Source organism: Marmota monax, unplaced genomic scaffold (assembly GCF_021218885.2).
Source record: "Marmota monax isolate L192 unplaced genomic scaffold, Marmota_monax_Labrador192_F-V1.1 WCK01_AAM20220418_F8-fsc00025, whole genome shotgun sequence".
NCBI lineage: Eukaryota > Metazoa > Chordata > Mammalia > Rodentia > Sciuridae > Marmota > Marmota monax.
Genome location: NW_026691950.1, coordinates 12,400,814 through 12,416,958, shown reverse-complemented (window position 1 = coordinate 12,416,958; position 16,145 = coordinate 12,400,814). Strand labels below are relative to the sequence as shown.

General features: G+C 42.5%; 1 protein-coding gene across 2 annotated transcripts in view; it reads left to right on the top strand.

Annotated features, from left to right (window-relative positions):
- The window catches only part of Kdr (kinase insert domain receptor), a 43,771-nt gene extending 28,735 nt beyond the window's left edge, over positions 1 to 15,036 (top strand). Inside the window, exons 22-30 of one of the 2 annotated variants that reach the window (XM_046463737.2) lie at positions 715 to 812; positions 3,833 to 3,955; positions 4,109 to 4,220; positions 4,468 to 4,567; positions 4,947 to 5,052; positions 6,115 to 6,266; positions 10,969 to 11,068; positions 11,523 to 11,608; positions 13,363 to 15,036. In XM_046463737.2, coding sequence (XP_046319693.1) covers positions 715 to 812; positions 3,833 to 3,955; positions 4,109 to 4,220; positions 4,468 to 4,567; positions 4,947 to 5,052; positions 6,115 to 6,266; positions 10,969 to 11,068; positions 11,523 to 11,608; positions 13,363 to 13,585 — 1,100 coding nt within the window. In that variant the 3' untranslated portion in view covers positions 13,586 to 15,036. Of the gene's footprint in view, positions 1 to 714; positions 813 to 3,832; positions 3,956 to 4,108; positions 4,221 to 4,467; positions 4,568 to 4,946; positions 5,053 to 6,114; positions 6,267 to 10,968; positions 11,069 to 11,522; positions 11,609 to 12,950; positions 13,325 to 13,362 lie in introns of those variants that run through there. The other variant, XM_058585603.1, reaches the window with a different exon arrangement.
- The last annotated feature ends 1,109 nt before the right edge of the window (positions 15,037 to 16,145 follow it).

The window sequence follows — 16,145 nt, the reverse complement described above, 5'->3', positions numbered from 1 at the left end:
CCAAAGTTAGCAGATCATTTTTGAAACCCCCATGAATGTCACAGGGTTTATTTGTATCCCTTGCACTGAAGTAAATCCTACCAATTTAGGTAAATTCATCTTTCTGTCATCTTCCTGTTATCTCTCATTCATATCCTTGGAGGAAAAAACATCCTCACGGGGGAGATTTAGTGTATTGAAAGCACTTTTTAAGTGTGAAAGTGAGAGAAGTAAGTTTGTTTTTGGTATTTTTAATTATCCATTGCAGATTATAGTTTGACCTTTGGTCTTTGTCCCAGGACAAAGCCTGGAAAGAAAAAAAAATGATTTGATGACCCTGAATATTGTTGTTTTATTTTTAGAGTTTTTGATATGAAACTATTGTTTATCCCTCTGGGTAGATGAAAAAAGCAATTGCTTAAAACAGCAAATTTGGAAAGGTCTTATTTTTGCTCCCTGTTCTCTAGGCCAATTTTACCTCCATTCTACTTCCTGTATTTACTAGTTCAATTTGACTGAAATGGAAAAACCAGTATTTCTCCTAAGGGTATGATGAAGGTTAATAATACTGGGATTCAGCAAATTGACAGAAGATAGAAGGATTTTCTCTGTGCTTCTCTTTTCTGAAATTTACCTCCCAAGTCTTAAAAAAAGATCATTACTCTAGCAGATTTAGAAACAAAATGTACCAACCCATGAGACTCCTCACCTCTGTCCTTCTGCCTTTTCTGGCAGCTTCAGAAGATCTGTACAAGGACTTCCTGACCTTGGAGCATCTCATCTGCTATAGCTTCCAAGTGGCTAAGGGCATGGAGTTCTTGGCATCACGGAAGGTAAGATAGATCTGGGGGAGGAGACCTCTCTCTTCAGATCACAGGTATGGACATAAGGTGTCTAGAGCCAGTCATTATGTCTGTTTGGGGCAGAAATTCCTGCATTACTTGTAGGATTCATGAAAAAGCTCTGCTGGAGAGGCTCTGTGTCTGCTAATAGGGGGTGGTTAGGAATTTTATGAAATTCATTCATATAGTAAGTACTTACTGAGCATCTACTAAGTGCCAGACAGTCTTCTAAGCACCAACCAGCAAAGTGCTTCATAGAGTTTCCTTTCTAGTGGAAGCAACCAACCATAGCAATATACGTAAGTCACGTCCAGAGCAGGTTAGATAGGAGTGTTTGTTGTAGGGGGAAGTAAGCAGGAAAGCCCACAGTATATACAGGAGAGGTATGTTTGTGTGTGTTTCTATGTGTTTGTACTTTGATTTTAAACAAGGTGGAAGAGGAGGGCTTTCCTAAGTACGTGATATTTGAGCAACAACCTAGGAGAGGTGAGGAGCTGGGCCTTGCAGATAGCTTGGTGTAAGGCAGTCTGCATTTGGTTTATTTTACATTCATCACCATCTACCAAGAAGTATTTGTTAGTAATATAATTAGAAACCAGGAAGGACAGGCTTCAGATGAAAGCGATTAAAAGAGCTAAAATTAGAAAAGTAGGGCAAACAAAGGCTGAGGTGGGAACGTGACAAGTTACAAATATTCCAAAGGTTGTAAACACCACGGAGAGGAGAGGGAGGGGGAAGCCACCACCAACACTGCAGAGGGTAAGATGCCTAGCTTTGCATTAAACAGGAAATTTTTTTAAAAAAATTGAAATTAATGTTCAGTAAAAGCTGTCTGTTGACAAAACGTATGGGCTCTGCCCTTACCAGGGAAGGAAAGGCTTAAGTGTTTTGTTTTCCAGTGAAACCCCTAACCCATTTTCTCCCCTGATATTTAAGGCCCATCACAGTTTCTAAGGCCTCCAGATCTCAGATGTCTCTGGAGTCTTCTCTCCCAATGGCAAGGGAGAAAACCAGAGCCTTTCAGGGTTTTCCCCGAGAGAAAGGCCTTCTGCCCTTCTTGTGTATTATGATTTATTATTATTATTATTTGAGGCTGAAGCTCACCATGTAGTCAGGCTTCCTTTTGGCAACTAGGAAGGAAATGGGGTTGGAAGGTATGGGAATGAGAGTCCTTTGACTTTTCTTGGATCTACCAGATGGTTTCTTGAGTATTACCTGGCTGCTGGGTTTTAAAAGGGAATTTCTTCATGTGTACATGGCATATTTTCTTTATCCATTCATTTATTGAAGGGAACCTAGCTTGGTTCCATGGCTTGGCTATTTTGAATTGAGCTGCTATAAACATTGATGTGGCTGCATCACTGTAGTATGCTGATTTTAAGTCCTTTGGGTATATGCTGAGGAGTGGGATAGCTGGGTCAATTGGTGGCTCCATCCCAAGTTTTCTGAGGAATCTCCATACTGCTTTCCAGAGTGGTCGCACCAATTTGCAGGAGAATATCATGCTAAGTGAAATAAGGCAGTCCCCCCAAAACCAAAGGCTGAATGTTCTCTCTAATACGTGACAACAAGGAAGGGCAGGGAGGGGAAAAATAGAAGTTCACTGGATTAGACAAAGTGGAATGAAGGTAAGGGAGGGGGATGGGAATAAGAAAGACAGTAGAATGACTAGGACATCACTTTCCTATGTTCATCCGTGAATATACGACCAGTGGAACTCCACATCATGTACAATCACAAGAATGGGATCCTAATTAGAATAAGTTATACTCCACTTAATAAATGGTGTAATATGTCCAAATATACTCTACTGTCATGTATATCTAAAAAAACAAAGAAAAACAAAAAAAGGAAGTTCTTTGGTTGGAAGGAGAGTAGGAAGTACTGTGTTTGTAGTACTGGTGCTTCATCATGCTAGACAAGGTGCTGCTGAATGCACCTGGTTCTGGGAGCAGTCCAGGTGCAGGATGGCAGGGTAAGCAATGGCCTGGCCCCTGTGACCATGCCGCATTGACTTCAGCCTCTCATCCAGGCTTTTCATTCATTTCTCATGTCCTCTAAGACTCTTAATCCCTCACGACTTTATCCTGTAATCTTAGATGAGAATTATGATAATAATTATGAGAACTGCTTAGTTGAAGGAAGTTAGATGAAGTTAGCAGATAGAAAAGGAAAATCAATAAGCAGAAAAAAATAGATTTTATTAGAAGCCAAGATGAGTTCATCCTGCTTTTCGGTGCACTAGAGAATCACCTTGACTTATAATAGGCTGAATTTGCTGTAATAGTTTTTTGGGGGAGGGTTCTGGGGGATTGAACTCAGGGGTACTTAACCACTGAACACATACCCAGCCCTTTTTTTGTATTTTATTGAGAGACAGGGTCTCACTGAGTTGCTCAGAGTCTTGCTAAATTGTGGAGGCTGGCTTTGAACTTGCAATCCTCCTGCCTCAGCCTCCCTAGCTGCTATGTAATCGACTCTTATGGTAAAACCTAACACTTTGGAAACAGGATGAGCCCCTCTGAGAACTGCCTGTCTCAGCCAGTCCAACTTCAGTCCAGGTCAAATAGGGAAATCAACAGAGAGCACCAAACCAACAGAGGCCCTTGTTTTGGACTTCCGTGCATTCATTCAAAATAAATCCATTCAGGGACCTCCTTAGAATAGTACATTTTTAACCATACACGGCACCGGCAAAAGGGATGTGTGGATGTGACCAGAAACACATTCTTTAATGGCCTAGAGAAGTCTATTTATGACCCCATCATTACACTACAACTAAATTATTCAGCTCCGAAGGCTGGGCTCTTTATGGAATAAACAGATGTGCGTCTCAGCGAAGCTCACAGACTGCTTTCCTGAAGTGTTGATAAAAGATCCTAGCCCAGTCCTTGTTAATCAGTTGCTTCTCTGGTGTGGGATTGTCATTGAAGCATGAGGTCACAACAGATGTAGAAGAGAAGGTCAGCTGTGCAGAGACCTAATATATATATATAAAATTCTCTTTTCAGTGTATTCACAGGGACCTGGCAGCACGAAATATCCTCTTGTCAGAGAAGAACGTGGTTAAAATCTGTGACTTTGGCTTGGCCCGGGATATTTACAAAGACCCAGATTATGTCCGAAAAGGAGATGTAAGTTCCAATGATGAGCCCTGTGATCTATTAAATTGCGGAATTCAAATGCCTTAACAGTATGCTACAGGACCTGTGTTCAAGAACAAAGGAAGTGTTTTCTTCAGTTATTTGCTAATTTGGGTTCTGATTTCTTGTCTCCCATCCTCTTAGGCCCGCCTCCCTTTGAAGTGGATGGCCCCGGAAACAATTTTTGACAGAGTGTATACAATTCAGAGTGATGTGTGGTCCTTTGGTGTTTTGCTCTGGGAAATATTTTCCTTAGGTAAGTTGCTTCTCTTTGTCCCTAGCCCCCAGACTCCCAATAGGATGGTAAAAGTTGATGATGTCAGGATGTCATTTTTCTCTCCTGTATTCTGAGTCCATCACGTGGAATTTTAGTGAAGCTGCAAGTTGTAAAATCCAGAAGGAAAAAAAGACACATAGGTGATCAGGATGTTCAAGAATCAGGCTCAGGGCTTCCTGTGAGGGAAAATGAAGTCATGTTATGCTCCTTTCCTGTTTTGTTCTAGGTGCTTCTCCATATCCGGGGGTAAAGATTGATGAAGAATTTTGTAGGCGATTGAAAGAGGGAACAAGAATGAGGGCCCCTGATTATACCACACCAGAAATGTAAGGCTTTACAAAGTCCCCTTCTGTTCCTTTTCCTTGCACATCTCCCTGCCCAGGGGACTTTCCTTTACGTTCATCTTCCTTTTGGGCCTAGTTTGTGTCCTTTCCCCTTGAAGCTCTCCATAATCTCAAGCACAGAACCATTGCTTCTTGAAACAACAGCATTTTATTATCCATACTGAACAGCTCTTATTAGATGGAATGTGCTTTCTTTTCTCTACACACTTGGACCTCCAAGGATAGGGCCCCAGGCTACAGAGATATAGCATCTCAGCTCATGGTAGGCTTTTTATAAATGCTCACCAATCGGCTGCTTGTTTTGAGCATCAGATCCGGGAGGAAAAAGGCAGATAATGCAAACGGGGTTTTTCTCCTCTAGGTACCAGACCATGCTTGACTGCTGGCATGAGGAGCCCAACCAGAGACCCACGTTTTCAGAGTTGGTGGAACATTTGGGAAATCTTCTACAAGCGAACGCTCAGCAGGTTTGTAAGCCTCCAACTTCCACACTAGCGTACTCGGATGCAAAGACTCCTCTACTGCTTGTCCTTTCTCAAGGCTACCATTCTTCTCTCTCAGCCACTGAACAAGGAGCCTTGGTCTCTAGATGTAAGCGACGGCACTTTTCTAAAAGCTATCATTACCCTTTAAACAGATGAGATCCTAATTCATAATCTGGGAGCAGATCACTCCTATTCCTACTTACTTATCTTTTTGTTACCTCTTCAAATAGTCTTCCAAAGTTTACAAAAAAAAAAAAAAAATCTGGTCAATCCACAGAGTATCAACAGTGGAAGGAAATTTAAGTAATTTGTAATAAATTCTGCAAGCAAAACTATATCCCAACTATGGAAGATAGATGAATTTCCCCTCTTGGTAAAAATCTCAGCTATTATAACTCCCCGATAACACATAGTCGTGGCCTTTATCATTAGAAAGTTGATCTCCAGTCAACATCTCTTACTACAATGGAAGCCAGTTTCCTCCTTCTTTTTCTTTTGAACCACTCGGGAAAGATGGGACAAATCTGTTTTTAATCAATAAACCTTGCAAGCGTTGAAACATATCAAATTACCTTTTCTTTCTTTTTCTTGAAAAATACTGTTAAATTGTGATATCTTTTTTCAGAAGACCCATGTTCCTATCCATTTCTTGCTTTTCTTTAGGCTGCCATCACCTTTTCCATTGCCTTGAAGGGCAGAGGCTAAAATTGGATGCTGTGCTCTTTGAAGGGTCTGATGGTCGAGAAATGGTTTCTCTCCTTCTCCACAACTACAACCTCTTCGTCCCATGTAACCACGGTTCTCCGTGGCCCCTTAACCCGTATTGTGTTTTCTGGACTCCTTGAATGTACCCTCATGCACACATCCCTTCCAAGCACCCTTCTGTTTTGACAAATCGTTTTAAACATTGTCTTGAAAGTCAGTTCAGTTGTTATGAGAGCAGCACACCCATACCCAAGAAGCCCCCCGTGGCCTGTGTTTTTCATGAAAAGGCCCTTGAAGGACCAAAGCCATAACAATAATGCTCCGTGTTTATTGTTTCAGGATGGCAAAGACTACATTGTTCTTCCAATATCAGAGACTCTGAGCATGGAAGAGGATTCTGGACTCTCTCTGCCTACCTCACCTGTTTCCTGTATGGAGGAAGAGGAAGTGTGTGACCCCAAATTCCATTATGACAACACAGCAGGAATCAGGTTCGGTATATGGCCGGCTTCCTCTGGGGGCTTCAAGGCCATCTCTGGGAGGGGGCATGGAAGGAAGACATTTTATAAAGCTGCCACATGCATCACGCTCCAGGGACCTCAAGCCCTGACACTCATATCACGGGCCGTGCTCCTTGAGGAGGGTCTGGGGAGCTGATTGCTTGTCCATCTGTAGCCCACGTTGCTGCCCAGCTCTTCCTTCAAGAATTCTAAGCCCTGCAGCTGCAAATAGCTGGAATGCCACAGTTTGTTAATCTCCAGAGAGAGGCACAATTTTACCAAGACATCTGTATTGAAATCGTCCCCATGCATGCTTTTATTAATGTGAATTAAATGGCTTAGGGGAGATTTAGGGAGGAAGAGTTCTCTGCATATATGAAAACACACGTATGGCTCTCTGGCGAAGACACAGCATGCCACGGGGCTCTGTCCTGAGGTAGACTGGACACCACATCTCAGAAGCCTCTCTGCATCTGATTTTCAGCATTTTATTTGCATAATGGGGCTTCTGGGCTTATTTAAAACACATGCTCTGCAGTCCTGCCCTGAGCTGTAAAGGGTCTGCAGGCGGTTGCTTTTTTTTCTGTCTCCCAGCACCTGTGCATCAGGAAAGAGTTGGTGCCATTTTCTCCAACATAATATTAAAATTGCCTTTGCTAAGGCTGGGGCCACTTCACTTTGCTTTTGGTGTTTTCCTCTTTTAACTGGAACCCCTGACAGCGTGGGCCCAGCCCTCCCTCCTGCATGCTGAGGCAAGGAGCTCCTTCCTGTGTCCAGCCCGTGGCCAGGTTGCCACATCCCAGGAAAGCTGGGGAGGCCTCATGGAATCCTGCAGGGCAGCGGGAGTCCTGTGATACCGTTAGAAGCCAGCAAGCGAGCCGCCGCCTTTCCATTTGTGTCAAGAGCATCCTGCATTGTTTGAATAACTCTTCCATGTATTATCAGACTTTGCCCATGTGACAACTCAGAGTCAGGCAAGGTAGATACTGTGATCTCTTCTGGATGTAGATGTTGACCATGAGGCTCAGCCCCATGGCCTGTGGGCCGTTCAGTGTTGAGATTAAAGATCCAGGCCTTAGAGTCAGGTAGAACTGGACTTCCAAGGCTGGCTTTTAGCACTCCATGACATATTGCAAATAATATAACCTCTCCCTCAGTTTCTTTATCTGTGAAATGCGGTGAGGCAACTGGTGCTGTTTGAAAATGATTGTTTGAAGAATCACGTGCTATAATGTGCCTGGCACGCGAGAGCGCTTAATAAAGGACAGGGATTAAGTGAGTTACTTACAGTCAAGTCCTTGAGACAAACCTAGTTTCTCTGGTACCTAACTCTGCTGTTTTTTCCCATGCCAAGGGGGGGCCTTCAGAGAGAAAAGATTTTTCCACATTTAATTCATCCCCACGTAGGCTTTTCCTACTGTGAATTCAGTGGCTTGGGAGAGACTATACGAATTCCTGGTTCAAGTTCATCTGCCCTTCTAGCCTGATCCCCATTCCTGCAACACGGTTATTGCTTTCTCCTCCATCAGAGAGCCATTTGATGGGTGAGCTGTACTCGGCGTGTTTCTGTGACCAAGTTGAGTGGAGATCCAAGCTGGCAGCCTCTTGGCTCTCCTGGGCACTTTGCATACGGCACTGAACAGAAGATGAAGTCATGTGTGTGTGATGAAAGTGCCAAGTGCAATGCTGCATCTAAAAAAGGGCTGTTAACATTTATCCCCAGAAGCGTGGACAAATGTGACACCATCCTCCCAGCACAGGCCTGGCTCCTATTTTCTGCCTGTGAGTTGTCTTGAAGTGGTCTTCCCAGGCTCGTTTCTCTTTAAGCCAGCTATAATTAAAAAAAAAAAAAAATGGAAATTGGAATCTTTTGTCTGCGTCCCCTCCCAACTCTCTCTACCTCTTTTTCTTTCCTACAAATAAAACTCACACTGACCTTCTAATCATCTTGGACGCATCTACACACGCACTTCATCTTGGGGCACTGCTTTTTGGGGGAGAGTGCAACGGGGCTGGGGTACCTTTCTGGGGACTTGTTCTGTCCTCTTTCCAGCCAAGTCGAAAAGCTGATTTCTCACTTGCTTTCTCCTTATAATTTTCAACTCTATCACATTATAAATAGAGCTGGACAGAGACATCACTGCGGGAGCCAGCTCCTGGTTCGTTGCCCCTTTAAACTATCTGAAAAATATTTGTTCAGCCTTTATTTAGAGAAGAGGCTGAGAAGTGTGTGGGGAAAGGACCACTTCTGTCTAGACTTAGCTTTGTCTCTAATTTCCCCTGTAGGTCAGCTCTGGCCCCAAATTTGCATGCTTCCTGAAAAAAAAAAAACACATATTCATTGGATTCATCTCTTTGAGGTCAGTTTGGGGACCATCTGTGGTTACTCTGTCATTTCCTTTGGGAGTCTCATCTCCCACTCCCAGCAGTTTATCAAAGATTTCTTTACAGTTCTCTCCCAAAGAAAGGCTTTGGTGCATGCCATTTTCTTCATTCTGCTTAATTGCTGGTGGTGATTAAATGCCTCTGGTAGATCGAAATCTGGGACAGCCGGCAGGGCTGCATTTGGCTCTGAGGTTAGGCTGCTTGAAGTGGGACTGTCCTTTCTCCAGCTTTCATTTGTTCCACACCCCATACTTAGCCTTCCCTCTGCCCGCTACGTGATTGGCGCACACAGGTGTGAGAACAGGGCTGTGCACATAATAGGTGCTTAATAAAGACCTGAATGGTCTTGTCTTCCAGTCTCTTCTACCTTTTCCTTTCTCCTTCTTCCAAGAGAGTCAATGTGGAGTAAGGAAAGAAAGAAACCACTTTCTTGCCAACTTGAATTTGAATCTCAGTTCTACTCTTTTTTTTTATTATTAGTTGTTCAAAACATTACAAAGCTTGGGAGTTCATAATCTGCTTGAATCAGTTCTACTCTTTATTCACCATTTTCTCTCTGAACCTTGGTTTTCTCATTTCCAAATGGGAATAAGAATTTCTATTTCATAGTATTGTGAAGATGCTTTGTCCACTGTGAGGGACCATGCTACTTTTTAAATTAGTGGGCTCAGAATTCAAGGAACTGAAGGCAGCTGCGTCATTGCCCGAGCCCAGGTGTCTCTGGAATCCATTCACTTCTCCAAAGCCAGTGGGTATCCCTTTCTTCAATCAGGCTGACCTTCTTTCTCCCAGATAAATGCAGTGTTCCCTAACTGGTCTCACTGCCTCTGGTCTCACCTTCCTAAAGGGTACATCTGACCATCATTCTCGTGCTTAAAATCCTTGTCTTCAAAATCATTCCAGACATTCTAGTCGTGTGGCTTTGGACAAGTTCTTTAACCTTTGTAGGCCTCAATTTTCTCATCTGGAGAGCTGAGTTGATCATACCACCCCTGGAGTATTTACCGCCCCCCACTGTTGTGAAGATACCATGAGATGATGGTTGCAGAGCATCCAGAGCAGTGTCGGGTGTGTGGCAGATTCTCAGTAAAGGCTTCCTGAATGGTTGACTATGGTACTGGTAGTTTTTGGCAGCCACTACTTTTGGGGACTGGACATGGAGAAAATGGACCATGCTTGTTCTCTGTGTGTCATGTCCTCTTCCTTGTGGAGTTGTCAGAGTGAGGATGTCACTGGTCAACTTCATTCTCCCCTCACTAAGGGGAGGAAGCAGGCTGCTGGGGAAGAGGAGAGAGACTCAGCTTCCATTCTCCTTTGGCCCAGAATCTGTGCCACATGTTCCAGAAGCCATTTGTGATGAGAAGTAGGTGGAGATGAGGGAAGACTTGTTTTCTGTCCCCGTGAAAAGACCTTCCCTTCTCTCCACTTGGGGACTGTAAGTGGTTTTGCTAGCATCACCTAGACTCACCCAAAGCCTTGTGTCAGGGGAGAAAGGTCTCCCAGGGAAGAGGTGATCTGCTGCCTGCCAAGTCTCATTCTTTAGGCCTCTGAGGGAAATTGTCACTCTTTGGAATTCAAAAGGAAAATAAGCTTTGGTTGATAAAGCGTTACTCTTCCTACCAATACTAGGCTCAGCCTTTGCCCTGTTACTTATCAATGATAGACTCTGAAATACAAATATCTTAAAACCCTCAAGCCACTGCCCTTCTTGAGAAATGCTACTGTGGGGAATAGAAACAGTGGGTGGTGAGACTCCGCCCACCTTCCTGGGCGTACAGTGGGCCCCTGTCATGTGCAGAAGGAAGGAGTTGTCTTCAGATCACTCCTGAATCAGTCTCCTTTAGGGAGAACTACAGGTGTTTCTTCTGCCCAGGTTGCTCTGTGAACGTTATCCAGAACAGCTTTCTAGGAGATGGCTGGAAAGATGTGAAAGACTTTGTTAAATACCTGGAGCTCAATGGGGGAACTGCCTACAGACAGGGCCAAGGAGAAGGTAGCTGATCACTCAGCCTGCTGTTGTTGTCTAGAGTCCAAGTACTGGACCTCAGAAGAAAGATTCAAAGGAACAGGGCCTCCTCTAGGCTCTGCAGTTATATTATACTTTTAAATGGACTTTCACAGGAAATTAAGCCTTCAGTGTGTGCTAGCAAAGAAAGATTTTTTGTTTTGTTTTGTGTTTCTTTTTCTAAAGGATGTTTGGAAGGTTGCTATTAAACTTGTGGTTGAAAGATAATGAACTTAGGTATTGCTTGTGGTATCTGCAGCCAAATATACCACGGTTCAAATATAAATATTTGTTCTTTTGCAGTCAGTATCTGCAGAACAGTAAGCGAAAGAGCCGGCCAGTAAGTGTAAAAACATTTGAAGATATCCCATTGGAAGAACCAGAAGTAAAAGTAATCCCAGATGTAAGTACATCTTTTAAAAATAGTCTTAGAAATAATACCAACGATGAAACACTAGCTAGATAAATATTAGCCTAAGCATTAGAGTCTTGGAGTCTCATTATAAGGCTGTCCTTGAGAGTATGTGTCATGGGGTCATTATGGAGATGGAACTTGGGTGTTTTCATAAGAATGGTGCCTGGTCTGAGGTTCAAGGTCGTGTAGCTTTATGCTCAATTTCACTTACGTGCAAAGGGATTCTGGTGAAAAAGAGGGATGGAAGCAGGCATCCTCAGCTTCTTCCTACATTTTATCTTCTCCTTGGCCTAGCAGCAGCTTCCTCAATATCCTGCACAGTTCCTGCCTAGGGTACCTTTACCTTCCTTGGCAAGAAGTTGGAGGATACTGTCTGATAGATTTGGGTTAAGAAATCAGAATACACTCAATCAACTGTACCATCTCAATGTCTCTTAAAAAGGACAACCAGACGGACAGTGGTATGGTTCTTGCATCAGAAGAGCTGAAAACTCTGGAAGACAGAACCAAATTAGCTCCATCTTTTAGGTAAGACACAGTCAAATAAAAACAGACCATTTTCAATAGGAAGTTTTGGAAGAAATTTAGGACTTCCAATGTAAGTGTAGCTTTTCCTTGTAGTGTCTTTGATGGTTGGGGAAATTAGCATCCTAAATTAGCAACCTAACAAAGAATAGACACAAACCAATGAAATTAAGCGACCAGTCTAAAGCATATACCCCCCCTCCCCCACAAAAAAAGATTTGGTCAATTTCTATGACCAAATATGCGAACACTTGGGAATTTCTGAGTATGCTTACTGTGGCCAGTAGTTTGTATGGTATTGGCTAAATAACAAAAGGGTCATTGGATGTGACCCCTGAGATATGATTAAAATCTTTGTGGACTCTGAAGAATTTTCAAACTGGCATATAAATGAATGCATCTGTTCTTAAGAATATGGTATGTCAATAGATACATATCTATTTAATTAATATGCTTAAATGCTGTTGTCTGAATTATTAAGTATTTAACTGTGAGAAAAGTATTAAATTTGACTTTGAATATAATCTCCCCCATATGGTTCAGTAGGAATTTATTGTTGTTTAATAGGTGTACCTGCTTTTAGCATAAAATATTTATGAAAACCTATATTTGTAAAAGTAATAGAATAAGAGTAGTTATTCATTTGCTAGAGGGTTCACTCTATGTAAGAACAGAAAGTGATTTTAATCTCCATAACTGCTGTATAAAATGGGAACACCCATGGATTTTTGAGTGATGCTTATTGCAATAATAGTAATAATAACAAATGTCATTGTGTGATTTTATTGTTTTATTTAGTGCCTAATAAGAAATTGTGAGAACCAATTATATACTTCACATATTGATTTAAAATATTTATTGAGCAGCTCCTATGTGCCAGGCACCATACCATTGCTTGAGACACTTAAACTAGTTTTACTGTGAATTGGATTGAAAGAAAAATTGTATTTGTAGTTCTTTGAAATAACTTTTAAATCATAAGTGAACACAGAGTTAACAAAACCCATTTTATGAAGTTGTGAAAATGAATAATTTAAGCAGAATGTCTATTAAGGAGAAAAGACATCTTAGAATGGCTTGAGAAAGGGTAAATCCTGAAGTTTTGGATCCACACAGCCTGTATTTCTAAGCTTTGACCTTGTTAACTATGCCATTGAGCACATTATCCAGTTGCTGCTGAGTGATCGGGGCCTCAGTCCATCCAAGGAATGTGGTTTTGATGAGCAAAGAGCAGTTTTTGACATGTCTGGCTTGATTGCACACACGCTTGAAGTTAGTAAAGTTTAAAGTTGCTCAAGAACTTTATTAACACCCTACCCATGCCTTGTGGTCCTCTAATTGACAGAATGGGGAAAGCACAAGTGAACTTATAGAACGTCCCAGTTTCCTTTAACATCATGAAAGAGGCCCTTTGGCTGTTATCATTGTATACAAACTCGTCAGTCTGCAAGACCATAAAAATCTTCCATTGGTTGGAGCCTGTGTACAACTCAACAGAACTGCCTTTCATCTCATCCTGGGCTTGAAAGACTTGGACCCGATCAAGAGGACTTATCTGCATCTACTAGTTCATGCTAGTACCTGAAAATAGACCTTGTCTGAGCAAACATGATATGCCGATTAGCAAGTGAGAGAGATAGGGAGCTGGTGTCTCCAGGGAGATTAAGGCCCACGTGGAGCTGGGAGTGGGGTTAGGGTGAAAAGCCAAAGAACTGTCCTGTGTCTTCCAACTCACTTGCTTGTCATTTCTTCCACAGTGGAATGATGCCTAGCAAGAGCAGGGAGTCGGTGGCATCTGAAGGCTCAAACCAGACCAGCGGCTACCAGTCTGGATATCACTCCGATGACACGGACACCACTGTGTACTCCAGCGAGGAGGCAGAACTCTTAAAGCTGGTGGAGGTTGGAGTGAAAGGTGGCAGCACAGCCCAGATTCTCCAGCCTGATACGGGGACCACGTTGAGCTGTCCTCCTGTTTAAAAGGAGGTGCCCGTGCCCCACCCCACTCCTGTAAATCACATGAGAGGTGCTGCTCAGATTGTCAAGTGTTGTTCTTTCCACCACCCGGAAGTAGCCGCATTTGATTTTCATTTCAGAAAAGGACCTCGGACAGCAGGGCTAGTCCTCTAGGCATTTCCTGAGAGGTTGCTTGTGACCTAAGAATGTGTTTGTGTCTTCTCCCAGTGTTGACCGTATTCTCTTTTTCATTCATTTAAAAAGCGTGTATAATGTACCCTGCGGTGGGTCTCACCATGGATTAGAACAAGAGACTAGTTCTAGGAACAGCCCTCCTAAAGAAGTGGCAATACTTGGGGAGCGGGCACAACTTAAAAACTAGAAGATAACCAAGCAGTGTAGGTGCCTTAGGTGTTGGAGATGGGACCGGTTTGCAGGGCCGAGTCTACCTAGGAGGCTTGGTTGAGCACACGGGCTGCGAGTCCGCCTCACGTGTAGTATGTGGACTGAAGGAATGGAAGACTGAGCTTGCTATGGAGAGAGCATCGGAGCCTGCGGATGCGCTGTGTGGCTCTGGGGAAGTGGTGCGTGATCCCTTGGGAAATGTAAAGGGTTCAGAAAGGTTTCTGTTCTGGTTTTAGAAGGTTGCGTGAGCTTCCCAGTTGGGCTAAAGGCGAGTTCCTGGTGCTGTTTCCGACTCCTGATGAGAGTTCCTTCCGGACCCTTATGTGTCTCCTGGCTGAGCCCCAGGAAGGAAATGATGAGGCTCTGGCTCCTTGTCTCCCAGGCCGATCCTTTAGTCAGAGCGCCACAAAGAAGGGACATTCAGCCCGAGGCTCCCTGTCATGCTGACGGACTCCAACTGCACCAACCAGTTTCTGGTTTCATCTGGATGAATGCCCACATATGTGTCCTGATGGGATGTGTCCAAGACTGAATGCCGTGGGTTCAGTGTCCAGCTGCGGTGGCAAAGCTGCAGGAAGGGTTTTTCCCTTTGTTCCCACATCCTCATCCCCAACCCTTCAGTATTTTAGTTACTTGGCTTCTCTACACTCTAGATAGCCTGGTTGGGTTTGTTCACTCATTGAATGATTATTAGCCAGATTTCAAAATGACCTTATAGCCAAAGTTTTAACAAAATCTATTGTATTATTTAGACTTTTAACACATAAAGCTATTTCTACTGGTTTTTGCCCTTGTTTTTTTTCCTTTAAAAAAGAAAAGAAAAGACAGAAAGAAAATGTATTTTTTCATTTGGTACCATAGTGTGAGATGCTGGGAACAATGACTATAAAGCATGCTATGGCACATATATTTATAGTCTGTTATGTAGAACAAATGTAATATATTAAAACCTTATATTATATATAACAATCTTTGTACTTTTCACATTTTGTATCAGTATTATGTAGCATAACAAAGGATGTGATGCTTTTGGCAACTGACGTCATTTTATTAAAAAAAAAATTGAAACACTTGAAGGAATTCTTTTGCAAGGTCACATATACCACCCTATCATTTATCTCATTGCTAAAATGAAGGAGGAGGAATTAGACCTAACGTGATTGTTTTCCATTTTTACTTGTTCCTTTATTCTTCTTATAAAGAATATCTCTGCAAAATGTTTATATTCTTTATAAACCAATAAACGTATTCATAGTAAAAAAATATAGTGGTATACTATTATCACAACCATTTTGAGGATGAGAACTTCTGTTTGGAGGCTGATTGCTCCTTCCTCCCTCTTCTTCACTGTACAAAGAATTCACAGTCACATTCTCGTTATATTCTGACAACCTTTGAGAATGTTAACAGGTTGACTGAGAGGTATGTGACTCGGTAGCTTCCAGTGAACCCCATGTCTGTTGGAATAGCTGTCCTCAAAACTCATGGGTGAGAAATCCTGAGACAGGTGACCAGAGCTCAGGGAACCATGGACCAGGTGTATAGACTACAGTAACATTTACTTCATAGTCAGAGTCAGAACACCAGGTTCCTTATTGCCATTTTGAATGATTACCTTTGTCTGAATTTAGTTAACATGGTTATTTAACTAATTATTGGCACCGTTAAGTGACCATATCTTTTGTGGATTTTTTAAATATAAGATTTTGAAATATTTGCCGGGCGTGGTGGCACACAGCTGTAATCCCAGTGGATCAGTCGGCTGAGGCAGGAGAATCACAAGTTCAAAGCCAGCCTCAGCAACAGCGAGGCGCTAAGCAACTCAATGAGACTCTGTCTCTAAATAAAATACAAAATAGGGCTGGGGATGTGGCTCAGTGGTGGAGTAGCCCTGACATCAACCCTGGTACCCGCCTCCCCCTCCCAAAAGATTTTGAAATACTTATCTAGTCAAATAGGCCTCTTATTAATTTTTTTTAAAAATGGCTTCAGGGTTTTTATCTTAAGAATGTTTTTCATAACTCTAAAATAATCCCAAATTCTAAATTTTCTTTTTTATTGCATTTAAATCCACTTAGTATTTATTTTATACATAGAGTAAGGTAGGGTCTAAGTTTATTATTTTTTTTTTCCAAGCACATTATCAATCATGGTACCACTGCTGGGGAAACAGCTGTCT